This window comes from Gobio gobio (genome assembly GCF_949357685.1).
Source record: "Gobio gobio genome assembly, chromosome: 19".
Taxonomy (NCBI): Eukaryota; Metazoa; Chordata; class Actinopteri; order Cypriniformes; family Gobionidae; genus Gobio; species Gobio gobio.
The window spans coordinates 49,365,073-49,392,875 of record NC_137112.1 but is presented as its reverse complement, the minus strand read 5'-3'; the positions used below and the strand labels follow the sequence as shown (position 1 = coordinate 49,392,875).

Below are 27,803 nucleotides of genomic sequence, written 5' to 3'. Positions count from 1 at the left end.
ACCGGAGGGAGCCATCACCGGAATACTAACTCACTACTGCACTACATTTCCCAATAGCCTGTACCTTGAACTGATTTCTCGCCAGCTGTTACCCATCAGCCGGACTATAAAGGACTGCCACTCACCTCAGTGCACCGCGAAGTCTTGTTTTGCCTAGGTGGACATTTCTGAGCGTTTCTATATCCTGTTTGACTGCTCGTTGCCGACTATTGTTGTTCTTGTCTACCTATACCTGCTGCCTGCCCATTGATCCTTGCCTGGGTATTCTTCTGTGAGTGTTATCTGACCTATTGACTGTTGTCTGACTACGTTTTCTGCCTGCCCCTGTTATTTCCTGTTCATCCCTGTCTGACCCTGCCTGTACGACCACGCTATTTCAATAAAGCATGCAAATGGATCCCAGTCTAAGTGATGAATCATTACAGACGTGTTGTTCATTTTAAACGGTTAATGGTTAAAGTATTCTTAATATGCATTCTAAAAATCTGAATAATACGAAATAAATAATTATTCACAGTATTTTGAAGTGCCCACGATAACAATATTGTGCATGTTCATTATTGCGGTATATCGTATTACAGTTTACCGGCACATGTGTACAAGTGTGTAATAATTAGGGTTGGGTACCGGAATCCGGTTCCAATATGGCACCGGTACTTATATAACCGGTATGTACCGGACCGAATCAGAACGCAGATTTCGGTTCCTCATTTCGGTGCCAAAATTCAAACGTGCTTTCGCGTGCTTTGGCTGAGCCAGAGACAGACGCTCAGCGCTCGTCACATCACAACTCATGACAACTATCCAGTGTTTTCAACCACATCTCATGACAACTATTCAGTGTTTTCAACTTTACGCAGGAATGAGAGTATAGTTCCTGCCATATCGGCCTAGAACATCACAACTTCTCATTTTCCGTCGGTCTTAGCACACGATGAACTACAGAAGAGTCCAGTTTTAAACAGGAGAAATATGGAAACTCATTTTTGAGCGAGATGCTAACGGTCTAATCAGATTCAATGATCTATGCTAAGCTATGCTAACAGTGTAGACCCGGAGATCAGCTCAAAACGGTCAAACTCAACTGTTTAACTCTAGGGGAGTCGGAGAATGAGCAAAAATAGTGGCGTGTTCCTTTAAGAAAAAGTCATGAAACATTGCATGTCACAAAAAATGAACTTTAGCCTTGATGTAATTCTGCTCAATGTTCTCCCACAGTTTCCCATGAAAGCCTCTTGGACCATGTGTTAGAGCTGATTATGAATGAGAAGCCTCCGAACAGCACCAGCCTGTTCCTGAGCGAAGACTCTGAGAAGCCCCAGCGCGCCGAGGAGACGCTCCAGCGTTTGTGCCGAGTGTTACAGAAGCAGATGACAGGAAACCGGCCGAAGATGGGCGGCATCACGAGAGACGGCGTGAAGACGTTCCTGCGGAGGAACGCGTTCGTGATCTTCACAGTGGCAGCAGTGGCTTTGGGTAAATCAGTGGGCAAGACAACAGGTTGTAGTTGTTTCTCATAGGATAAGGACATGCAGACTCATGAATAAATAAGTAAGCCGTCTTCTCATAGGATAAGGACATGCAGACTCATGAATAAATAAGTAAGCCATCTTCTCATAGGATAAGGACATGCAGACTCATGAATAAATAAGTAAGCCGTCTTCTCGTAGGATAAGGACATGCAGACTCATGAATAAATAAGCGAGCCGTCTTCTCATAGGATAAGGACATGCAGACTCATGAATAAATAAGCGAGCCGTCTTCTCATAGGATAAGGACATGCAGACTCATGAATAAATAAGCGAGCCGTCTTCTCATAGGATAAGGACATGCAGACTCATGAATAATTAAGCGAGTCGTCTTCTCATAGGATAAGGACACGCAGACTCATGAATAAATAAGCGAGTCGTCTTCTCATAGGATAAGGACATGCAGACTCATGAATAAATAAGCGAGCCGTCTTCTCATAGGATAAGGACATGCAGACTCATGAATAATTAAGCGAGTCGTCTTCTCATAGGATAAGGACACGCAGACTCATGAATAAATAAGCCAGCCGTCTTCTCATAGGATAAGGACATGCAGACTCATGAATAAATAAGCGAGCCGTCTTCTCATAGGATAAGGACATGCAGACTCATGAATAATTAAACGAGCCGTCTTCTCATAGGATAAGGACATGCAGACTCATGAATAAATAAGCCAGCCGTCTTCTCATAGGATAAGGACATGCAGACTCATGAATAAATAAGCGAGCCGTCTTCTCATTGGATGAGGACATGCAGACTCATGAATAATTAAGCGAGTCGTCTTCTCATAGGATAAGGACATGCAGACTCATGAATAATTAAGCGAGTCGTCTTCTCATAGGATAAGGACACGCAGGCTCATGAATAATTAAGTGAGTCGTCTTCTCATAGGATAAGGACACGCAGACTCATGAATAATTAAGCGAGTCGTCTTCTCATAGGATAAGGACACGCAGACTCATGAATAAATAAGCGAGCCGTCTTCTCATAGGATGAGGACATGCAGACTCATGAATAATTAAGCGAGTCGTCTTCTCATAGGATAAGGACACGCAGACTCATGAATAATTAAGCGAGTCGTCTTCTCATAAGGACATGCAGACTCATGAATAATTAAGCGAGTCATCTTCTCATAGGATGAGGACACGCAGACTCATGAATAAATAAGCGAGTCGTCTTCTCATAAGGACATGCAGACTCATGAATAATTAAGCGAGTCATCTTCTCATAAGGACATGCAGACTCATGAATAATTAAGCGAGTCGTCTTCTCATAGGATAAGGACACGCAGTCTCATGAATAATTAAGCGAGTCGTCTTCTCATAAGGACATGCAGACTCATGAATAATTAAGCGAGTCGTCTTCTCATAAGGACATGCAGACTCATGAATAAATAAGCGAGTCGTCTTCTCATAGGATAAGGACATGCAGACTCATGAATAAATAAGCGAGCCGTCTTCTCATAGGATAAGGACATGCAGACTCATGTATAAATAAGCGAGCCGTCTTCTCATAGGATAAGGACATGCAGACTCATGAATAAATAAGCGAGTCGTCTTCTCATAGGATAAGGACATGCAGACTCATGAATAATTAAGCAAGTCGTCTTCTCATAGGATAGGGACATGCAGACTCATGAATAATTAAGCGAGTCATCTTCTCAGGATAAGGACATGCAGACAAATGAATAATTAAGTGAGTCGTCTTCTCATAGGATAAGGACATGCAGACTCATGAATAATTAAGCAAGTCGTCTTCTCATAGGATAGGGACATGCAGACTCATGAATAATTAAGCGAGTCATCTTCTCAGGATAAGGACATGCAGACTCATGAATAATTAAGCGAGTTGTCTTCTCATAGGATAAGGACACGCAGACTCATGAATAAATAAGCGAGTCGTCTTCTCATAGGATAAGGACACGCAGTCTCATGAATAAATAAGCGAGTCGTCTTCTCATAAGGACATGCAGACTCATGACTAATTAAGCGAGTCATCTTCTCAGGATAAGGACATGCAGACTCATGAATAATTAAGCGAGTTGTCTTCTCATAGGATAAGGACACGCAGACTCATGAATAAATAAGCGAGTCGTCTTCTCATAGGATAAGGACACGCAGGCTCATGAATAATTAAGTGAGTCGTCTTCTCATAGGATAAGGACACGCAGACTCATGAATAATTAAGCGAGTCGTCTTCTCATAGGATAAGGACACGCAGACTCATGAATAATTAAGCGAGCCGTCTTCTCATAGGACGAGGACATGCAGACTCATGAATAAATAAGCGAGCCGTCTTCTCATGGGACGAGGACATGCAGACTCATGAATAATTAAGCGAGTCGTCTTCTCATAGGATAAGGACACGCAGACTCATGAATAATTAAGCGAGTCGTCTTCTCATAGGATAAGGACACGCAGGCTCATGAATAATTAAGTGGGTCGTCTTCTCATCGGATAAGGACATGTAGACTCATGAATAATTAAGCGAGCCGTCTTCTCATAGGATAAGGACATGCAGACTCATGAATAAATAAGCCAGCCGTCTTCTCATAGGATAAGGACATGCAGACTCATGAATAAATAAGCGAGCCGTCTTCTCATAGGATAAGGACATGCAGACTCATGAATAATTAAGCGAGTCGTCTTCTCATAGGATAAGGACATGCAGACTCATGAATAATTAAGCGAGTCGTCTTCTCATAGGATAAGGACATGCAGACTCATGAATAATTAAGCGAGTCGTCTTCTCATAGGATAAGGACACGCAGTCTCATGAATAATTAAGCGAGTCGTCTTCTCATAGGATAAGGACATGTAGTCTCATGAATAATTAAGAGAGTTGTCTTCTCATAAGGACATGCAGACTCATGAATAATTAAGCGAGTCGTCTTCTCATAGGATAAGGACACGCAGACTCATGAATAATTAAGCGAGCCGTCTTCTCATAGGATAAGGACATGCAGACTCATGACTAATTAACAGAGTCGTCTTCTCATAGGATAAGGACACGCAGACTCATGAATAATTAAACGAGCCGTCTTCTCATAGGATAAGTACATGCAGACTCATGAATAATTAAGCAGGCTCATGAATAATTAAGTGAGTCGTCTTCTCATGGGATAAGGACACGCAGGCTCATGAATAATTAATTGAGTCGTCTTCTCATGGGATAAGGACACGCAGGCTCATGAATAATTAATTGAGTCGTCTTCTCATAGGATAAGGACACGCAGGCTCATGAATAATTAAGCGAGTCGTCTTCTCATAGGATAGGGACATGCAGACTCATGAATAATTAAGCGAGTCGTCTTCTCATAGGATAAGGACATGCAGACTCATGAATAATTTAGCGAGTCGTCTTCTCATAGGATAAGGACATGCAGACTCATGAATAATTAAGTGAGTCGTCTTCTCATAGGATAAGGACACGCAGACTCATGAATAATTAAGCGAGTCGTCTTCTCATAGGATAAGGACATGCAGACTCATGAATAATTTAGCGAGTCGTCTTCTCATAGGATAAGGACACGCAGGCTCATGAATAATTAAGTGAGTCATCTTGTCATAGGATAAGGATACGCAGACTCATGAATAATTAAGTGAGTCGTCTTCTCATAGGATAAGGACACGCAGACCTATGAATAATTAAGCGAGTCGTCTTCTCATAGGATAAGGACACGCAGGGTCATGAATAATTAAACGAGTCATCTTCTTATTGGATAAGGACATGCAGACTCATGAATAATTAAGAGAGGCATCTTCTCCTAGGATAAGGACATGCAGACTCATGAATAATTAAGCGAGTCGTCTTCTCATAGGATAAGGACATGCAGTTTCATGAATAATTAAGCAAGGCCTCTTCTCATAGGATAAGGACACGCAGACTAATGAAAAATTATGCGAGACCTCTTCTGATAGGATAAGGACACGCAGACTCATGAATAATTATGAGACACCGATGAATCATCGCCGTACGAGAAAGTAACGTTGATACAAAGATGAATCTAAACCCGGAAGTTGAATATAGCGCAACAATGTTTAAAATGAACTAGTTTTCTCCAAAAATCAAAACAAATGGATGATAACATTGACGTCTATGATGCTCAACACTCATAACTCATAAATAAAATGTGGTTTAGGGTTTCCTGACCATTTGAATGTCTTCCTGTTTGACTGTATGTAGGGGTGGGGCTGGGTTTTGCCCTGAGACCTCATAACCTGTCCATCAGGGAGGTGAAGTATTTCTCTTTCCCTGGAGAGCTGCTGATGAGGATGCTTCAAATGCTGGTTCTACCCCTCATCGTCTCCAGCCTCGTCACAGGTACGCCTGCAAAACACATCACTTCAATCTTTGCATTCGCTAACACTTTAAACTCCTCTACAATAGTTAATACATTAGATGTCATGAACTATCAATGAACAACCATTTTTACAGCATTCATTGTCTATTTATGTTAATTCATAATACATGAACTACTGTTAATATATGGGCTACAACTTCAAATGTTTAAAATATAAAATATAGACAGCTGTTCAAAAATTCGGGGTCAGAAAGTTTTAGAATCTAATACTTGATCAAAAGTGAAAGTAAAGACTATTATAATGTTACTAATGATTTATATTTCAAACAAATGCTGTTTTAATTAAATACACTCACCTAAAGGATTATTAGGAACACACACTAATACTGTGTTTGACCCCCTTTCGCCTTCAGAACTGCTTTAATTCTACGTGGCATTGACTCAACAAGGTGCTGAAAGCATTCTTTAGAAATGTTGGCCCATATTGATAGGAGAGCATCTGCAGTTGATGGAGATTTGTGGGATGCACATCCAGGGCACGAAGCTCCCGTTCCACCACATCCCAAAGATGCTCTATTGGGTTGAGATCTGGTGACTGTGGGGCCATTTTAGTCCAGTGAACTCATTGTCATGTTCAAGAAACCAATTTGAAATGATTGGAGCTTTGTGACGGTGCATTATCCTGCTGGAAGTAGCCATCAGAGGATGGGGACATGGTGCTCATAAAGGGATGGACATGGGCAGAAACAATGCTCAGGTAGGCCGTGGCATTTAAACAATGCCCAATTGGCACTAAGGGGCCTAAAGTGTGCCAAGAAAACATCCCCCACACCATTACACCACCACCACCAGCCTGCACAGTGGTAACAAGGCATGATGATCCATGTTCTCATTCTGTTTACGCCAAATTCTGACTCTACCATCTGAATGTCTCAACAGAAATCCAGACTCATCAGACCAGGCAACAAGATTCAAGATTCAAGAGTTTTATTTGTCACATACACAGTTATATACACAATATACAACTGGCAGTGAAATGTAAACAGGTCCGCTCCATGGACAGTGCAAATAACAGTTACAAGAAATTAAAATAGAAATAGAATAAAATTAGAATAAAAAGTATTAACATAAGTAGGATTATAAATAAATCAAGTAAAGATAAAAATTGGAAATAAGATAAAATAAAAATATAAAAAATATGTGGATATGATAAGTGAGATAAACTGTAGACTTAAAAATAAGTGGTTAACATAAAATATATATATATATGTATATATAAAGAAGTATAATGTGCAAGGTTTATTACAGGTTGTTACACAGTAACAATAGGAACGTAAAGTGCAGTGCAATGGCAGTATGTGGATGTTAATGTTTAAACTGGATGTTTATGCGTGTGCGGGGTGAAGTGAAGTCACGTGACTGAGTTCAGGAGTCTGATGGCCTGGGGGAAGAAACTCCTCCTGAGTCTTTCAGTCTTTGCCATCAGGCTACGGAAGCGCTTACCAGATGGCAGCAGGGTGAAGTGAGAGTTTGCAGGGTGATTAATGTCTCTGATGATTTTAGTAGCTCTACCTCTGCAGCGTTTGGTGTAGATGTCCTGCAGAGACGGGAGAGCTGAGCCTGAGATGCGCTCGGATAAGCGCACCACTCTTTGCAGGGCTTTGCAGTCGTGACTGGTGCTGTTCCCGTACCACGCTGTGATGCACTGAGTCAGGACACTTTCTATCGCCCCTCGATAGAAAGTTTTCAGGATGGCTGGTGAAACCCTGAATTTCCTCAGCTGGCGCAGGTGGTACAGTCTTTGCCTGGCTTTTTTCACCTGTGTCTGGATGTGTGTAGTCCAGGTCAGATCCTCGGAGATGTTCACACCCAGGTATTTGAAGCTGCTCACTCTCTCTACCGGTGTCCCGCTGATCATGAGAGGGGAGTATGACCGATGCTGTCTCTTCCTGAAGTCCACAATCAGTTCTTTGGTCTTGTTAACATTCAGAGAGAGACAGTTGTCCTGGCACCATGATGTCAGTTGCTCCACTTCGTCCAAGTATGCCGTCTCATTGTTGTTGGAGATGAGACCCAGGACAACAGTATCATCAGCAAACTTGATGATAGAGGTGGAGCTGTGTGTGGACAAACAGTCATGGGTGTAGAGAGAGTAGAGCAGGGGACTCAGCACACAGCCCTGTGGAGCTCCAACACTCAGGGTGATGGAGGTGGAGGTGAACTGGCCTACTCTCACCGCCTGGGGTCTGCCAGTGAGGAAATCTTCAATCCAGAGGCAGAGAGAAGAATTCAGGCCTAGATCCAGGAGTTTGTGTGTTAGCTTAATGGGAACTATGGTGTTAAAGGCTGAGCTATAGTCAATAAATAGCAACCTGACATAGTTCCCACTTTTGCTGTCGATGTGAGTGAGGCAGGAGTGAAGGACGTGAGAAATGGCATCTTCAGTCGATCTATTGGGACGATAGGCAAACTGAAGAGGGTCCAAAGTGTCAGGAATGGAGGAGCAAATGTTGTTTTTAATGAGTCTCTCAAAGACCTTCATGACTAAAGATGTGAGAGCCACTGGACGATAGTCATTTAGGCAAGAGGGTTTACTGATCTTAGGTACAGGGATGATGGAGGATCGTTTGAAGGAGGTGGGGACAACAGATGTAGCAAGGGACTCGTTAAATATGGATGTAAAGAGCCCTGCGAGCTGATCAGCACAGGACCGCAGAACACGACCTGAAATACCATCCGGCCCAGCAGCTTTCCTGACATCCACACGTTTGAGTGCCCTCCGAACCTCGTCCTCCGAGACAGAGATCACGTGACCGTTGCTGCTCTGAGGGACTCTCTCTGACGCGTCACTCGCCGGAGTCGCGCTGCCGCGATTACCATCAAAGCGAGCGTAGAAAGAGTTTAACTCGTTCACCAGCAACGGATCAGCTCTCACCTCTGCAGAGGATTTAGTTCCAAAAGCACAGATGGTCCTCAGTCCCTGCCACATCCGCCGGGAGTCGTTGAGTTGGAAATGAGATTCCACTCGGTCTTTATAGCGGAGTTTTGCGGCTTTAACGGCGCGCCGGAGGGCGTAACATGAAGCTTTGTACTCCCTCATATCCCCCGTTAGGAGACCGGCATTGTAAGCGGTGGTGCGCGAGTTTACTGCAGTGCGAATTGAACTGTCCACCCACGGTTTCTGATTAGGGAAGGACGTTATAGTTAATGTTTGTGTGGCTTGCTCTGTCAGTGTGTTAATAAAGCAGAGCGCCACTTCTGTGAACTCGCTGACGTCTTCAGAACTCGCGCGGAACATGTCCCAGTCGACGTCATCAAGAGCTGCCTGTAGCGTGATCTCTGAATGGGATGACCAGCGTTTGACTTCCCTCCTCACCGGGGGCTCTTGAACGAGCCTTTGTTTATATTCCGGTGTGAGGAAAATGGCGGCATGGTCCGATTTGCCAAAAGCTGGCTGTGAACGAGCTTTGTAGGCGTTCTTAAACGGAGAGTAGCAATGATCCAGTGTGTTTGCTCCTCGTGTGGGACAGGAGACATGCTGGTGAAAGTTTGGCAATACTTTCTTTAGGTTTGCTTTGTTAAAATCACCCGCGACGATGAAAGCAGCGTCGGGGTGTTTGTTTATGAAGCCGCTGGTCACATCATGGAGGGCAGATAAAGCCAGCCCCGTGTCTGCTTGCGGTGGAATATAAACGGCAGTGCAGATGACCGAGGAAAACTCCCTCGGTAGGTAGAAAGGCCGGCACATGAGAGATAAATGTTCCAAGTGAGGCGAGCAGGATCGCGAAAGAATGGAGATGTTCCTAGGATCGCACCATTTCTTGTTTATCATGAAACACACTCCACCGCCTTTAGATTTCCCGGCCTCGGCTGTTCTGTCCATCCGAAAAACAGAGAAGTTCTCGGACGGCGTCACGGCTGTATCCGGGACCGCTGGCGTGAGCCATGTTTCGGACAGACAATAGATGTTGCAGTCTCTCATGTCCCGTTGAAAACTTATCCTGGCTCTAAGATCGTCCATCTTATTCTCCAAGGATTGGACATTTGCGAGCAAAATGCTCGGGAGAGGAGGACTGAATGCTCTTTTTCTCAGTCTGTTGCGGATCCCAGCGCGTTTCCCGCGGTGTTTTTTGAATCTTCGCCGTCGACTCGAGTGGCCATTGTTCAACTCGGCGTCCCGGCGAATCTCAGATGGAAGATTGGAGAAAGTGTCCTGAAACAGGTCAGTGTAGCGGTAACCAATTTCCAGAAGTGTTTTGCTGTCGTAACAGATCAAAGCAGATGATCCGTTGGAAAAAATAGAGAGTAAAAGAGAGTAGAATAATAAATAAAAGCAAAGTCTTAGCGGAGCGACCTGAACGGCGACCGAGCACGGCGGCGCCATCTTGTGAAATTAAGCTAAGGTGGGTAGAAATTAAGCAACAGTCTTCAACTGTCCAATTTTGGTGAGCTGGTGCAAATTGTCGCCTCTTTTTCCTCTTTGTAGTGGAGATGAGTGGTACCCGGTGGGGTCTTCTGCTGTTGTAGCCCATCCGCCTCAAGGTTGTGTGTGTTGTGGCTTCACAAATGCTTTGCTGCAGACCTCGGTTGTAACGAGTGGTTATTTCAGTCAAAGTTGCTCTTCTATCAGCTTGAATCAGTCGGCCCATGACCTCTGACCTCTAGCATCAACAAGGCATTTTCTCCCACAGGACTGCCGCATACTGGATGCTTTTCCCTTTTCACACCATTCTTTGTAAACCCTAGAAATGGTTGTGTGTGTAAATCCCAGTAACTGAGCAGATTGTGAAATACTCAGACTGGCCCGTCTGGCACCAACAACCATGCCACGCTCAAAATTGCTTAAATCCCCTTTCTTTCCCATTCCGACATTCAGTGTGGAGTTCAGGAGTTTGTCTTGACCAGGACCACACCCCTAAATGCATTGAAGACACTGCCATGTGATTGGTTGATTAGATAATTGCATTAGTGAGAAATTGAACAGGTGTTCCTAATAATCCTTTAGGTGAGTGTATGTAGTACATGAAGTATATTCAGAAATTAGCATTGGTGTGTTATTGTCAGCTGAGTAGAAATGCTCCTTCATGTCTTTGTGCAGGAATTTCCTCTTTGGACAGCAGGGCTTCTGGGAAGATGGGAATCCGGGCCATTGTCTACTACATGGTGACTACGTTTATAGCAGTTTTCATCGGTATTGTCCTGGTGATTATTATCCGGCCGGGCAAAGGCAGCAGGGACAGTCCAGTGGCCTCTAGTGGCAGCATTGAGCCAGTGCAGGCCGCTGATGCTTTTCTGGACCTGATAAGGTGGGTAGAAAGTTTCGTTTGACTTTTATTCTTTAGATGTTATGGGATCTGATTTTTCTTGTTTTTACAGAAATATGTTCCCACCAAATTTAGTTGAAGCCTGCTTTAAACAGGTTTGTAAATCCTCTCCTGATACATTTCCATAACCTCTACTCATTTGGCTCAAGTAGCAGATATTACTAATCACCCGTTTTTCTTGCAGTACAAAACACAATACAAGAAAACTGTGTTGACAAAAAATGTCACCATAATGGTCAATGCGACAGACAACATCAACTCTACAGAGCTCAGCAACTTCAGCACAATCCTGCAGACCGTCCAGGAGACGGTGGAAGAGGTGGTTCCTGTCTCAGGTTCCTCAAACGGGGTGAATGCCTTGGGGTTGGTGGTGTTCTCCATGTGCTTTGGATTAGTGATTGGAAACATGAAACAGCAGGGCCAGGCTCTCCGGGACTTCTTCGACTGCCTGAATGAAGCCATAATGCGCTTGGTGGCCATCATTATCTGGTTAGTGTCCAATTTAGGGATGGGCATTTTTGTCAATTTCTCATTTCGATCATCGATAGGTCTCAAAAACGAGTACTCGAGTACTTGGGGGCGGGGCATGTGCAGGGGGCGGGGCATGTGCAGGGGGCGGGGCATGTGCAGGGGGCGGGGCATGTCCGTCATTGAGATAATGAAAATACTCTTATGAAAATGGTTGTTGACAAATACAAACGTGACATGAAAACAGGTATATGAAAACATGAACATATAAAACAAAAAATAACTACTAGATTATGATGCATAAATGTCTTTGAAAAAGAAACATCTTTATAAAATGACCGTCTCAAATAACCAAGTCAGTAATATCGAGCATTGCCTTTGAGCTGAAACTGTGAAATAACACCACCCTGCAGAGCTTGCTAGCTGGTTAATAAACTCAACCAAACGCACCCTATATCAATATTAATATGAAGATTAATATGGACCTACAACTTAAATCAACACAAAAGGACGTGAATGCGCACGTGAACTTCAGCGTGCTAGATTTTACAGGCTATGGTTTGAAACGGAACATTTTGAATGCGCTCTTCCCTTAACAACGCTGATACACATATTTTTTTTTAAAAAGTCAGGGCGATCATCGTTCTCATGATCGATGGTCGCTGTCACGTTCGAGTACTCGATTACTCGACCACTGTTGCCCATCCCTAGTCCAATTGTGATGTTCTGATAACCCTGACAACAGTGAGGCAGTCATTTAAGAGTCACTGACGTGATGCTAATTAATGTATTCAAAAATATCCTGTTTTATCCTGTTCTCTGAGGTCAACTTATGACGTCATTTTCGTTTCATTCAGAAACATCATAATCAATAAGTAATGTCTATTTTCTGCCCTGGTTTTGAGCCTCTCTCGTGGAACGCTCTGTTTTTATGGGCGCGTCCCACTGAAGATTTGGAAGTAAACGCCCACTGCTGTGATTGGATAAGCTTTGCATATTATAATGAGCTCTGGCTCCCCCGTGAGTACACGTGAGGGATTGTTTTGAAAACTTCCAATGTGGAGAAATGGCAACCGGAATGATGCGCATTTAAGATTTAATGCGAGCCCTGGCCCATACATGTCAGAGTCTGATCCCAAATCGCAGCACAATGAACCAACAACAGCTCAAATACAAAGGATACTCCAGCCTGTGACAGCGTGGAAGTTATGTTTAGTTAGACAAGTACATAATCAGGAGATATCAAATGTAATAGAGCCCGACTGATAAAGGATTTTTAAGGCTGATACCGATACAAATATTTGGTCATTTAAAAATCCGATATTCCGATATATCAGCCGATATATATTAAAAATAAATAAATAAAATAACAGAAACGCGTAAAAAACACTTAAACAGATTTCCCTTATACATTAGTTATTTGTAGTTATTCATGATCCCTCAGCCTCTCTAAAATCATATGATAATGCAGTTTAAAAATAAACTTGTTTGTTTTATTGTCACAACAGAACAGAGGAACATCAAAATATTTTAAAGTTCTGATAAATAAAATGTATAAAAATACAAACTTAAGATATGAAACTTAAAGTCGTTTGGACGAAAACACAATAACAAAAACAAAACAAAAAATCAAAGTTACCAGTATTAATAGATTTATAAATATAACTTTGAGCAAGACTGGAAAAAAAATATTCAGTTAAGTTCTAGAAGTTCTGATAAATAACAACAACAGCAAAATGTAAACTATATACAGTATAAATATGAGCTACCTTATAATTACAATGTCAACTTGCTTATCCCTTTACATGCACTCTTTTAATTCTATCCATCAAGCTACAACAAACCATTTTCAATCATCATTTGGTGCCTGCCTTCTAAAATCTACTACTGATGATGCAGTAAATCCATTTTGTTGGGGACATGGTGCTCATAAAGGGATGGACATGGTCAGAAACAATGCTCAGGTAGGCCGTGGCATTTAAACCATGCCCAATTGGCACTAAGGGGCCTAAAGTGTGCCAAGAAAACATCCCCCACACCATTACACCACCACCACCAGCCTGCACAGTGGTAACAAGGCATGATGGATCCATGTTCTCAGTCACATTTTGATTATGTGACTCGTTAATGCTGCGTCTGAACGAAGTCACGCACTTTTGTTCACTCTTCACGAGCCTAACTTACGATTTACAATGCAGGGACTGGAACTACAAATATACTAGTTATAAATACAGTAATCATTACTTTATATAGGCAGAATAAGTTTGTTGTGATTTCCAAGGCGCATTAATGTTAGCGGTCTCCCACTGATAGCCATGGCATTAGCTAGCTTTGTGGTTAGCGTCTATGATAAGTCATAATTTAGAAATATGTATACTTTTTCAAAATAACGGGCAGGGGAGAGATGATACGTCTCATGCTGTCAAACTGTCAGACTATGAAAGAAACATATCTTATTCAGTCACATTGTCCGAGTTAAACTTAGTCAGTCAACTGTAACAACCTCACGTAATTACCAGCTCTCTTGGCTTACATGAAACCGCAAAACTGGACTTGGCAGTTACAAATTTTGACATGTTATTTGAGTTAAGAGAACTGATGGGGATGTTCTTTTAATTGTTATTTAAGCAATGTATGTCTCGTTGCCAACTTACATGCACTTCACGGATGATCTGTGTTGTGAATGCAGCTCAGCTGGATCAGCTGGTGTGTTGCCAACGTTGTAGAGCGCCCTCTGGTGGACAAACTATGAAACGCCAACACTCAGTGAGTTTTTAAATATTCATTTATCGGCCATCATAAATGCCGATACCGATAGTTTGGAAAAAGCCCAATATCGGCTGATAATATCGGCCCGCCGATATATCGGTCGGGCTCTAAAATGTAACAATGCAATTCTATCACATACAGTACGTCATAATGACCAACAACGTCCAATAGGAACATTCAACTGCAGTAGCCACCGTTCAACCTTAAGAGGGCAGCACTCTGGTTTTTACACCATATATTGTAGAATTAAAACACTTTTTTACCTAAATGTCAAAACATTTACTCAAATCAATGAACAGCACTAATAAAGCCCCAGTCTTGCAGATCATTAACAAAAAAAAGTTGTTTTAGGGTTTATTTACCCTTTAAAGGCTCTATTTATGGATGCATGTATGCAGAAGCTACTATTATTGCTGTAAAATGTCTCTGTTGAACAGGTACGCTCCGGTGGGTATCCTCTTCCTGATTGCTGGAAAGATTGTGGAGATGAAAGACCTTGCTCAGGTGGGCGGACAATTGGGGATGTACACGGTATCGGTCATTGTCGGGCTCCTCATCCACGGCCTGTTGGTTCTGCCTCTGCTCTTCTTTGTGGTGACCAAGAAGAACCCGTTCACCTTTATTGCTGGGCTGCTACAGGCTCTGATCACAGCTCTAGGCACCTCGTCCAGGTAAACCACCTGTGCAAATACATATTTGCTATATCTATATCTATTGGTAGTATTTAGGATTTTGAATGGGAACTAAATTTACAATGTTGACTGTGGAAACTAGGGTTGGGTACCGAAACCCACTTATATAACCGGTATGTACCGGACCGAATCAGAACGCAGATTTCGGTTCCTCATTTCGGTGCCAAAATTCAAACGTGCTTTCGCGCTTTGGCTGAGCCAGAGACAGACGCTCAGCGCTCGTCACATCACAACTCATGACAACTATTCAGTGTTTTCAACCACATCTCATGACAACTATTTAGTGTTTTCAACCACATCTCATGACAACTATTCAGTGTTTTCAACCACATCTCATGACAACTATTTAGTGTTTTCAACCACATCTCATGACAACTATTCAGTGTTTTCAACCACATCTCATGACAACTATTCAGTGTTTTCAACCACATCTCATGACAACTATTCAGTGTTTTCAACCACATCTCATGACAACTATTCAGTGTTTTCAACCACATCTCATGACAACTATTCAGTGTTTTCAACCACATCTCATGACAACTATTCAGTGTTTTCAACCACAACTCATGACAGCTATTCAGTGTTTTCAACCACAACTCATGACAACTATTCAGTGTTTTCAACCACATCATGTTTATTTCAAGTTTCAGACATTTAAATGCTCATAAGTAGGCTAACTAGCAAAAAACACACACTGATGTCTATGGAAGCGGCAATGACAATCCTTTCAGACGGTTATAATTTGACTAATGTTACGTGTTTTATTCACATCAGATACATGCACATTATATAGTTTACTCTATAGTTTACTCTATTCTTCCTCCAGTTCACTGGTCACTTACTTTCATGTATTTCGTGAGACGAGAGTGAACTCAAGTGTTGTAAATCCGACTGATCCGATTCTGAGGCGCAAACTAACATGGCGTCGCCCATTGCGCTTTATAGATCAACTAACACACATTCACTCACACAGTTGAACATCAGATAGTTCGTGACACAGTTAAGAAGTTTGTGAATATTTTGAATAAAAAGAAAAAACGAAATAAACCCGATACAGCTGAGCTGTCAGCGCTATTGCGGCTGCTGTGTGTCATGTGAGAAACATGACGCGTCGTCATGGAAACATTAATGCGATGCGTTCTAAAATATTTAGCCAGAGAATATGATCATATTTCAAAATAAAGCTGAAGCTCGAAGCTGGTTTGTAGCAGAGCAAGAATACAGACTCTGCTGTTATTACTGTAACTGTTATTACTGTAACTGTTATTTAGAGTTATATTAGGCCTGTTGTAGTTGGGTTGCTTAGGTTTTACTGTGAATTTGTAAAAAAGTCAATAATAATTTGTAAATAAGTAAATTGTGTTTTGTATTTATTTATATTCATACATTTAAGTATACATTAAACTTTTAATAAATGGTTCAATTTAAATAAAAAATAAATAAAAAGCCATTTAATGTCATCCACCTCGTTTTGTGGCCTTTTTTTTTTTTTTAAAGTATCGGTTTAGGAACCGTTTAGGCACCGGTACCGTTTTAAAAGTATCGGTTTGGCACCGGAATCGAAAAAAAACCAAACGATACCCAACCCTAGTGGAAACGTGTCATAACAGTCTGTGAAAAGGTTACATGGCCACCTTTTGTTTTAACAGCACATGAAACTACAGTTGTGTTATCTTCTTGTCTTCCTCAGCTCTGCCACCCTGCCCATCACTTTCCGTTGTCTTGAAGAAAACAACCATGTGGACAAACGAGTGACACGTTTTGTGCTACCAGTTGGAGCCACCATCAACATGGATGGCACAGCTCTGTATGAGGCAGTGGCGGCCATTTTTATTGCGCAGGTCAATGACATGGACCTGAACTTTGGCCAGATCCTCACCATCAGGTTAGTTTTGGCAAGTACAGAAAGAGTGTTTATCCTTAACCCTCTCGAGTCAGCCGGCGCGATTGGCTCTCTTTTTTTCTTATCAGTGCCAAAGAGACTCAAATAACTCTGTCGTTTTTTTATCATTCAGGCAAGTGTTATACATCATTATAATCTGTTAAGTTTCAATTTTTTTGTGTTCAGTCACAATAAAAACAAAATGTTTTGCTTTTTGCAAAATAAAGGAAACACACATGATGCGCGATCTGCAGCCTCTCTCTCAAAGACGTTCATTCAGATAGTCTTCAGAAAATGACCTCTAGCTTAGTGAATACTTGTCTCACAAACATGTGACATATGTCTAAAGAAACGCTGAAATGTCAGGTTATAAACACTGTAAACCAAATCGAAAACAAATATTCTGTGTTTATGTAATCTGTTCGAAAAGCCTAGTGTCACATTAATAAAGCTTTTATTCACAAATGTCTGCTCAGATGCTATAAATATAGTACCAGTCAAACATATTTTTCTTCATATTGATATTTAAATATTATAGCCTATTATCTTTTAAATTTAATATCAAAGTTTGTTTTATCAAGTTAATATCGAGTTTTGTTTTGTAGAAAGTGAATTGCTTTCTTTAAAGTGAATTTCATTTTGTATAAATTGTATCTTAATTTTAATTATTTATTATAAAAAAATTTAGCATGAGACTACTTTCAAAAACTTGTTAAAAAATGTATTAAAAATGCTCTTGTTTCTAGTCTAAATATTTAAACATTCTTAAATCAAGATGCATTTACTAGATAAGTACTATTTCAACTAAATAAGAAGAGCATTTTTTTAAGTGTAATCAAATCTTTTGATCATTTAAAATACAATAGGCCTTTGTGGACTACATTCTAAATAAATGATTCTGGAGTTTTGTTTTGTAGAAAGTGAATTGCTTTCTTTACAGCAATTTCGTTTTGTGTAAATTGTATCTTCATTTTAAGTATTTATTATTTAATTTTTTATCATGAGACTACTTTCAAAAACAAAAAATTTAGAAAAAATGCTCTCTTGTTTCTAGTCTAAATATTTAAACATTCTTAAATCAAGATGCATTTACTAGAAACGTAAAATATATAATGTCCTTTTGCTCTCAGTCACACACCTGAATTAAGCTCATTCATTATGCAGGACATTATGCAGCTCATTATGCTGGCTATAATGTTCTTTTGTCCTCTCAGATGATATCCATCATTATTCATTATATATAACACCTCCTCGCGTATGGGCTTTGTGAAGAAAAACTGTCTAAATCAGTGTATTGTTTAATGTGAATGAGTAGGCTCAATGATTCTCACATCACTTTGAGGCGAAACTCTAGGTAAATACACCCATTAGTCAAAAGTCTTGTGGATACAAATCTATTGTGTGTTGAGGCCTTAATTTTAAAAAAAAATTTGTTTTCTCAAAAACCATGCATAAACATACATGTTGCTCACATAGTATGGTAGCCCAGTTTGTGCTGAATACAGTGTAATTACACTTTTGTCATTAATATGTTTATAAGCAACTGAAAAAAGCACAAATGTCAGAGCATGTCAAAACTTCTAAAGGGCCCCAAAACAGCTCAGACTCCTAGGGGTTAAGCAAAACATTTGTACTTTTTCTCCCTGCCAACAACATCTCCTGTGGGCTATTTTCATTAAAACTCAGCTTTTTCTAATTAAAAAGCTCTCATGTTTCTTTCAGCATTACAGCGACTGCCGCTAGCATCGGAGCAGCAGGCATCCCTCAGGCTGGGCTGGTTACCATGGTGATAGTATTGACATCGGTGGGACTGCCCACAGAGGACATTACACTGATCATCGCAGTGGACTGGTTCCTGTGAGTCTCTCTCAAATGTCACGTTGAAGCATGCGGCTCCAGTAGAGAGCACTCTCTCAAAGGTTATTGATACATAATGCAGAATGCTAATCTAAAGGAGTGTTAGCAGTGTTGACGCATTCTGCTTTCATATTGTGCCTCCATGAGTGTTTCTCTTCAGGGACGGATTCAAGTATCAAACTTCGTCATATAACTAGTGCATCAGACATGATGTTTGCTATTACTTTTTTTTAAACATTAGATGATTTACAGTTGCCGTTAAAAAAAAATCTATGTACTTACATTGACGAAGGGACCAAAGAGATTCATTTGATTTGAAGCACTCATCTTAATCATCCACCATTACCAACCAGGTAATGTCTTGGCAACACCCTAGCAACTGTATAACTTCATGCTAATAACCACACAGAAAACCATAGCACCTGCATAACAACACCCTAGCATCATGCCAAAAAACACTCCGAAATCGCCCCCTAAACCCTCATTCACTATCCCCTATGTTATCCACTAATACAGTTCACTTGAAGGAGTGAATGAAAACGAGTGTGCGGCTGTACACTCGTTATTGCAGTGCATTGTGGGATTGAATGAGTGCACTCAATAACGTCCACTATGGTTTCGGACACCACTACAAATGGCTGTGCCCTCAAATAGCGCCCTATTTTATTATAGGGGGCGATTTCGGATTCAGAATCAGAACATCTTAGCATCTACACAGCAACTCCCTAGCAACATGCAAAAAAAAAAAACACTCAGAATCCCTTAGCATTTGCATAGCAACACCCTAGCAACTAACCCCAACACCTTATAATCTGCACTGCAACCATCCACAACACCCTAGAAACAACCTAAGCCATTCAGAACACCTTAGCACCCACATAGCAACATCCTGACAACCATCGACAACTCCCTAGCAACATGCCAAAAAAACACTCAGAATCCCTTAGCATTTGCATAGCAACACCCTAGCAACTAACCCCAACACCTTATAATCTGCATTGCAAACATCTACAACACCCTAGAAACAACCCAAGCCATTCAGAACACCTTAGCACCCACATAGCAACATCCTGACAACCATCGACAACTCCCAAGAAACATGCAAAAAAACCACTCAGAATCCCTTAGCATTTGCATAGCAACACCCTAGCAACTGACCCAAACACCTTATAATCTGCTTTGCAGCCATCCACAACACCCTAGAAACGACCTAAGCCATTCAGAACACCTTAGCACCCACATAGCAACATCCTGACAACCATCCCTACATCCTAGCAACATGCTAAAAGCCATTCAGAACACCTTAGCATTTGCATAGCAACACCCTTGCAACTGACCCCAACACCTTATAATCTGCATTGCAACCATCCACAACACACTAGAAACGACCCAAGACATCCAGAACACCTTAGCACCCACATAGCAACATCCTGACAACCATGCACAACTCCCTAGCAACATGCCAAAAAACACTCAGAATCCCTTAGCATTTGCATAGCAACACCCTAGCAACTGACCCAAACACCTTATAATCTGCATTGCAGCCATCCACAACACCCTAGAAACGACCTAAGCCATTCAGAACACCTTAGCACCCACATAGCAACATCCTGACAACCATCCCTACACCCTAGCAACATGCTAAAAGCCATTCAGAACACCTTAGCATTTGCATAGCAACACCCTTGCACCTAACCCCAACACCTGATAATCTGCATTGCAACCATCCACAACACCCTAGAAACGACCCAAGACATTCAGAACACTTTAGCACCCACATAGCAACATCCTGACAACCATGCACAACTCCCTAGCAACATGCCAAAAAACATTCAGAATCACTTAGTATTTGCATAGCAACACCCTAGCAACTGACCCCAACACCTTATAATCTGCATTGCAACCATCCACAGCACCCTAGAAACGACCTAAGACATTCAGAACACCTTAGCACCCACATAGCAACATCCTGACAACCATCCAAAACTCCCTAGCAACATGCCAAAAAAACACTCAGAATCCCTTAGCATTTGCATAGCAACACCCTAGCAACTAACCCCAACACCTTATAATCTGCATTGCAACCATCCACAACACCCTAGAAACGACCTAAGCCATTCAGAACACCTTAGCACCCACATAGCAACATCCTGACAACCATCCACAACTCCCTAGCAACATGCCAAAAAACACTCATAATCCCTTAGCATTTGCTTAGCAACACCCTAGCAACTGACCCAAACACCTTATAATCTGCATTGCAGCCATCCACAACACCCTAGAAACGACCTAAGCCATTCAGAACACCTTAGCACCCACATAGCAACATCCTGACAACCATCCCTACACCCTAGCAACATGCTAAAAGCCATTCAGAACACCTTAGCATTTGCATAGCAACACCCTTGCACCTAACCCCAACACCTGATAATCTGCATTGCAACCATCCACAACACCCTAGAAACGACCCAAGACATTCAGAACACTTTAGCACCCACATAGCAACATCCTGACAACCATGCACAACTCCCTAGCAACATGCCAAAAAACATTCAGAATCACTTAGTATTTGCATAGCAACACCCTAGCAACTGACCCCAACACCTTATAATCTGCATTGCAACCATCCACAGCACCCTAGAAACGACCTAAGACATTCAGAACACCTTAGCACCCACATAGCAACATCCTGACAACCATCCAAAACTCCCTAGCAACATGCCAAAAAAACACTCAGAATCCCTTAGCATTTGCTTAGCAACACCCTAGCAACTAACCCCAACACCTTATAATCTGTATTGCAACCATCCACAACACCCTAGAAACGACCTAAGCCATTCAGAACACCTTAGCACCCACATAGCAACATCCTGACAACCATCCACAACTCCATAGCAACATGCCAAAAAAACACTCAGAATCCCTTAGTATTTGCATAGCAACACCCTAGCAACTAACCCCAACACCTTACAATCTGCATTGCAACCATCCACAGCACCCTAGAAACGACCTAAGACATTCAGAACACCTTAGCACCCACATAGCAACATCCTGACAACCATCCACAACTCCCTAGCAACATGCCAAAAAAACACTCAGAATCCCTTAGTATTTGCATAGCAACACCCTAGCAACTAACCCCAACACCTTATAATCTGCATTGCAACCATCCACAGCACCCTAGAAACGACCTAAGCCGTTCAGAACACCTTAGCGCCCACATAGCAACATCCTGACAACCATCCACAACTCCCTAGCAACATGCCAAAAAAACACTCAGAATCCCTTAGTATTTGGCATAGCAACACCCTAGCAACTAACCCCAACACCTTATAATCTGCATTGCAACCATCCACAGCACCCTAGAAACGACCTAAGCCGTTCAGAACACCTTAGCGCCCACATAGCAACATCCTGACAACCATCCACAACTCCCTAGCAACATGCCAAAAAAACACTCAGAATCCCTTAGTATTTGCATAGCAACACCCTAGCAACTAACCCCAACACCTTATAATCTGCATTGCAACCATCCACAGCACCCTAGAAACGACCTAAGCCATTCAGAACACCTTAGCACCCACATAGCAACATCCTGACAACCATCCCTACACCCTAGCAACATGCTAAAAAAACACTCAGAATCCCTTAGTATTTGCATAGCAACACCCTAGCAACTAACCCCAACACCTTATAATCTGCATTGCAACCATCCACAGCACCCTAGAAACGACCTAAGCCATTCAGAACACCTTAGCACCCACATAGCAACATCCTGACAACCATCCCTACACCCTAGCAACATGCTAAAAGACATTCAGAACACCTTAGCATTTGCATAGCAACACCCTTGCAACTAACCCCAACACCTTATAATCTGCATTGCAACCATCCACAACACCCTAGAAACGACCTAAGCCATTCAGAACACCTTAGCACCCACATAGCAACATCCTGACAACCATCCACAACTCCCTAGCAACATGCCAAAAAAACACTCAGAATCCCTTAGTATTTGCATAGCAACACCCTAGCAACTAACCCCAACACCTTATAATCTGCATTGCAAACATCTACAACACCCTAGAAACAACCTAAGCCATTCAGAACACCTTAGCACCCACATAGCAACATCCTGACAACCATCCCTACACCCTAGCAACATGCTAAAAGCCATTCAGAACACCTTAGCATAACACCGTGTCCTAACTACACGCAACGCGATAAGATTCCAGCAACAAGGAAGATGTCTGTCCACACCAGACGCGACTACGAGATGCGACAAATCCATCAAAAACCACAGCCAATCAGAACAGAGTGTGGGCGGGGCTTTAGGCACCAGAGATGAATCCTGACGGCATAATCAAATTCATGAATATTACATGACTAACATACAGACTGAGTCACTAAAACAATCACTGTCAGAGAATACACTTGTTTGTTCACCGTTTGAACGATCTTGTTTCTATTTGTTTCAAGATCTGAGGTGAATTATCCATTGTTGCTTTTAGTGCGACTGCGTTATAAAGCTAAGCACTAAATTATATTCAGAGTCACATGACACGCTTTAACGTTAAATAAATCTCATAAACACTGCCTGAGATTATCAGTGCCATGTTTTGTGTTGTTGTTCCAGCCGCAACGTCGCAGAAATAGAAACCATTTCTAAAATAGAATCATCGCGTGTTCGGAATAAAAACTCTCATTAACATGGAAGAGACGCCTTTATCGTGTGTCGCGCCGGCGCATCGCATGTATAAATTCCACCTTTAATAGTAGAAAATATTTACAGTAAAAAAACTTATCAGGAACTTACTCAAAAACTTTATGAGGGCAAAAAATGGAAAGCAAAAAAAAAGCAAAATAATCGTTCATTAATCGTAATCGAGGTAAAATGTTCAAAATTAATACATTTTATTTGTGGTCAAATCGTTACAGCCCTAGCATAGCAACACCTGAGCAACACCTTGGCAACCACCCACAATACCTTAGCAGTAACAGTAAGGACAGCAAGTAACCACCTAGCAATGCCTTGGCAATCACCCACTACACCTTAGTAACTGCATAAGAACATTAGGAAAATCCCTCAGAACACCACCCTAGCAACACTGTGACAGCCACCCTAGCAACACTCCAGCATTGTGTTGGCGAGTTTCGCACAGCAAGCACCACTCACAATGTAAAAAAGGGTTTAAAGGTAGCCTAGAAATCTAGACGCACACTAGCGTCCACATGTAATTTGCGGTCAGGGTCGTCTAGCAACTCGCCGTCAGCTTGCGAGCTGGAAAAAACAAACTCTAGTCAGGCCAATCACGTCGTGTGTAGAGTCAGTGGGCGGGCTTAACATAATGACGGCAGAGTTGTGTTCTCTCTATGACACTTGTTCACACTGCAGTGAGAGGAAAGCGCTTCTGCAGAATGAAACCGCAAACTAACGCGGATATGATGTCATCGACAGGCCACGCCCTCACACCTAAAATAGCATCTCACCATTTACAAATAGCTGGAAACATTTGGGATATTGTAAGTGCTCTGAACAAAATATATAACACTGGCCTAGAGGTGGACAGTAACGAAGTACATTTACTAGAGTACTGTACTTAAGTACACTTTTTGAGTATCTCTACTTTACTGAAGTATTATTTTGTAGGGAAACTTTTACTTTAACTTCACTACATTTGAAAGACAAATATCGTACTTTTTACTCCACTACATTTCTATCAAGGTCCTCAAAAGTCAAAAGTCATTTCTGTAGCAGCTTTGCAAGTCAGTGGATGATTTTTTTTTCTTCTTTAAAAGTGTTTTTTTTTTTTTTTGGCAAAATGTAAATGTCTGGGAGAAAGAGAAGCGCAGACATATGGATGAATCTGAGAAAGCCTGATGAAAGAGCTCAGTTCAGTCTGGTTTTTGTGCCTCTGAGATGAGCACGAGTACTGAATAGAGCTTTCTTTTGGGGTTTTTCCACACTTAAACAGACCAATACACACAAAATGTCAATTTTCATTTTGGAAAGTATTCACGTAAACAAAGTTGATTATGTCTTAAGTGAACGTAAACAGTTGGGGGAATATCGGATGTGTATCAGTGTGTAGGATTTGTGCATTCTGCCTTAAAGTGACAGCAGCTTTGTAAAAAGCTTTGTAACTTTTAAGTATTTAAATTAATAAAATACTTAAACCACTTTAACCACCATGGCATAGCGTGCATTTATACAACAATGCAACAATAATAAAATAGTTAATTGACATAAAAAAGGAAATTTACTTTGATACTTAAGTACTTTTAAAAGCAAGTACTTCTGTACTTTTACTTAAGTAAAAATAGTTTCTAACAACTTTCACTTGTAACAGAGTAATATTTGACCAGTAGCACTTTTACTTTCACTCGAGTAATGAAGTTGTGTACTTTGTCCACCTCTGAACACTGGCCTAAAGGTGTTTGGATATTTGACTGAAAAAATCTTACATAGGGCAGCTTTAAGTGTAAATATTTTGTGTGGTTCTTCAGGGATCGACTCAGGACCACCACCAACGTGCTGGGAGATTCATTTGGTGCTGGGATTGTTGAGCATCTGTCACGACACGAACTTCAGAACCAAGATGTAGAAATCATCAACTCTGTGATTGAGGAGAACGAAAAGCCATATCAGCTGATCTGTCAAGAGAACGACTCTCTCCAGCACCGCAACAGTGAAACCACCATGTAATAATTCCCATATGGTTATAGTTCACACCTAAGCACTGTTATAGACAAGCCAGTCGAGTCCAGTCAGTATTTACATTTACTTTTAAATAGATTCCATCCGAGGCAAAGTAGCACCCAATTAAAAGAACATACTATGCTAGTTTTATAATACTGATTTGAGACTGTTAAAAACATCAAGGTCTTTGTCATTTGTATTGTTTTAGAGTCGGTTGATGTCATTAAACCAGCATTATGTCTTTTAGACGAGCTATATTACCTCACACACACTGCCAAACTCATAGATGTAGAGACAAAGGGAAGCCTTTTGAGTTACTGTGATGTTCTTACTGTGCTTTTGTTATCTAACTTATCGATGATGCCATTTTTCTAGATGTTGAAATGATATTGCAATCAATTATTTATATAATGTAATGTTTCTTTGATGGATTTTAGCTTTTGCTTTACTCACTGTTATGTGATAGACTGTGAAGTATATAATCCCACCCCCTTAAAGGAACATCTCCCCTAGAGTTTGACTGTTGTTGAATCCATTCAGCCGATCTCCGGGTCTGCACTGTTAGCATAGCTTAGCATAGATCATTGAATCTGATTAGACCGTTAGCATCTCTCTCAAAAATGGCCAAAGAGCAATGATATTACACAGGCTAACTTCCGTCAACATAACCAACGGGACAACCGGCTAAAATATGGAAACTCTTTGGTCATTTGAGCGAGATGCTAACGGTCTAATCAGATTCAATGATCTATGCTAAGCTATGCTAAAAGTGCTACCGCCAGACCCGAAGATCGGCTCAAAACGGTCAAACTCAACTGTTTAACTCTAGGGGAGTCGGAGAATGAGCCTAAAAATAGTGGCGTGTTCCTTTAAGAATATTTTAAGTAACATTATTTCTGTGTATAGCTCATATCATCAGGTGAATCAGAGCTATATGAATGATGGTTTATGAGTTTGTGAATATGGTTATTATGTGTTCTGATCTCCAGTTTGTGTTGTTCTGCGGTGGTTGTTTTATTTATATTTGAAGTCTATTTGCCCGCTTTATAAATATGCCCAGATTGTGTCTGTGTGAAATACTTGAATCTTTACCACAGGTTTCAGATCAGTTTACTCTCAGAGCTCAGTATTACGGATTCACTTCACAATCCTCACTGGTTTTTGATATACAGTATATACTTTCAGTAGAAATTATCTTTAAATGCAAACTACAGTATGTGAAAATGGTGTTTAATATTTCTTAAGTATTTATGGTACACTCTAAAAAATGCTGGGTTAAAAATAACCCAAGTTGGGTTGAAAATGGACTAACCCAGCAATCGGGTTGTTTTAACCCAGCGGTTGGGTTAAATGTTTGCTTAAAACAACCCAATCGCTGGGTTAGTCAATTTTCAACCCAACTTGGGTTATTTTTAACCCAGCATTTTTTAGAGAGTACAATTTTGTTTGTTGTATTTACTTGTTTTGAGGTAATTGTATAGTGTGGGAATATTTTTGCTTGATTTTTTTTTAAATTCTGGAAGGTGTTAACATAAATAAATGTCTCAGGAATAAAAATTCTCATTTACAGTGTTTGTCTTCACAGATGCCAGTACACGACACTCACAAAACAGCATCCTCTAGTGGTCCTCTAGTAAAAACTACTGACACACACACACACACATATATATATATGGTGCTAATAGAAATGAATAGTCACTTTGAGAACAGGGGTCTTATAAAGTCTGAGAATGAGGACGTGTGACGTCCACCCCCTGACCTTCCATGATCTTTGTGACCATTTTCCCCCTCTCTTAAATGCACAATATGTAAGATTTTTGGATTAAAATATCCAAAAACCACTAGAACAATGTTATATATTTTGTTGACTTTTGACCTTACATTATCCCAAATGGGGGGTGTCAATCACACTCAGTTTCAGTCAGTCTTGAGTGCCTTAGAGTAGTACTGCATCCTTCATATCTCTGAAAAGTCTTTAGTTTTATTCTATTTATGATATATAATACAGATACGCTGTACCGAGTCTTTCCGATTCAAACCAAACGGCTGGAGGCGTGTCATGTGGGCGGAGCTAAAGAGACACGAATGTCTGAAATCTGTGGGAAACGTGGAAAAAAAATCCTAAATCAGGGGTCTCCGAACTGGGCCACTTCCCTGCACAGTTCAGCTCTTACTTACCTCAACACACTCCTGTCTGGAGGTTTCCAGCATGCCTAATTAGACCTTGATTAGCTGGTTCAGGTGTGTTTAATTAGATTTGGAGCTAAACTCTGCAGGAC

At 41.2% G+C, this 27,803-nt stretch overlaps 1 protein-coding gene across 1 annotated transcript; it reads left to right on the top strand.

The window, feature by feature from the left end:
* Positions 1–1,259: 1,259 nt before the first annotated feature.
* Positions 1,260–25,530, top strand: slc1a6 (solute carrier family 1 member 6; the record flags this gene model as incomplete). Its single annotated transcript, XM_079844083.1, has 9 exons — positions 1,260–1,476; positions 5,715–5,852; positions 10,931–11,138; positions 11,209–11,251; positions 11,341–11,645; positions 14,831–15,064; positions 16,776–16,970; positions 18,690–18,824; positions 25,332–25,530. The coding sequence occupies 9 exons, from the start codon at positions 1,260–1,262 to the stop codon at positions 25,528–25,530; spliced, it is 1,674 nt and encodes a 557-aa protein (XP_079700209.1).
* Between the last annotated feature and the right edge of the window lie 2,273 nt (positions 25,531–27,803).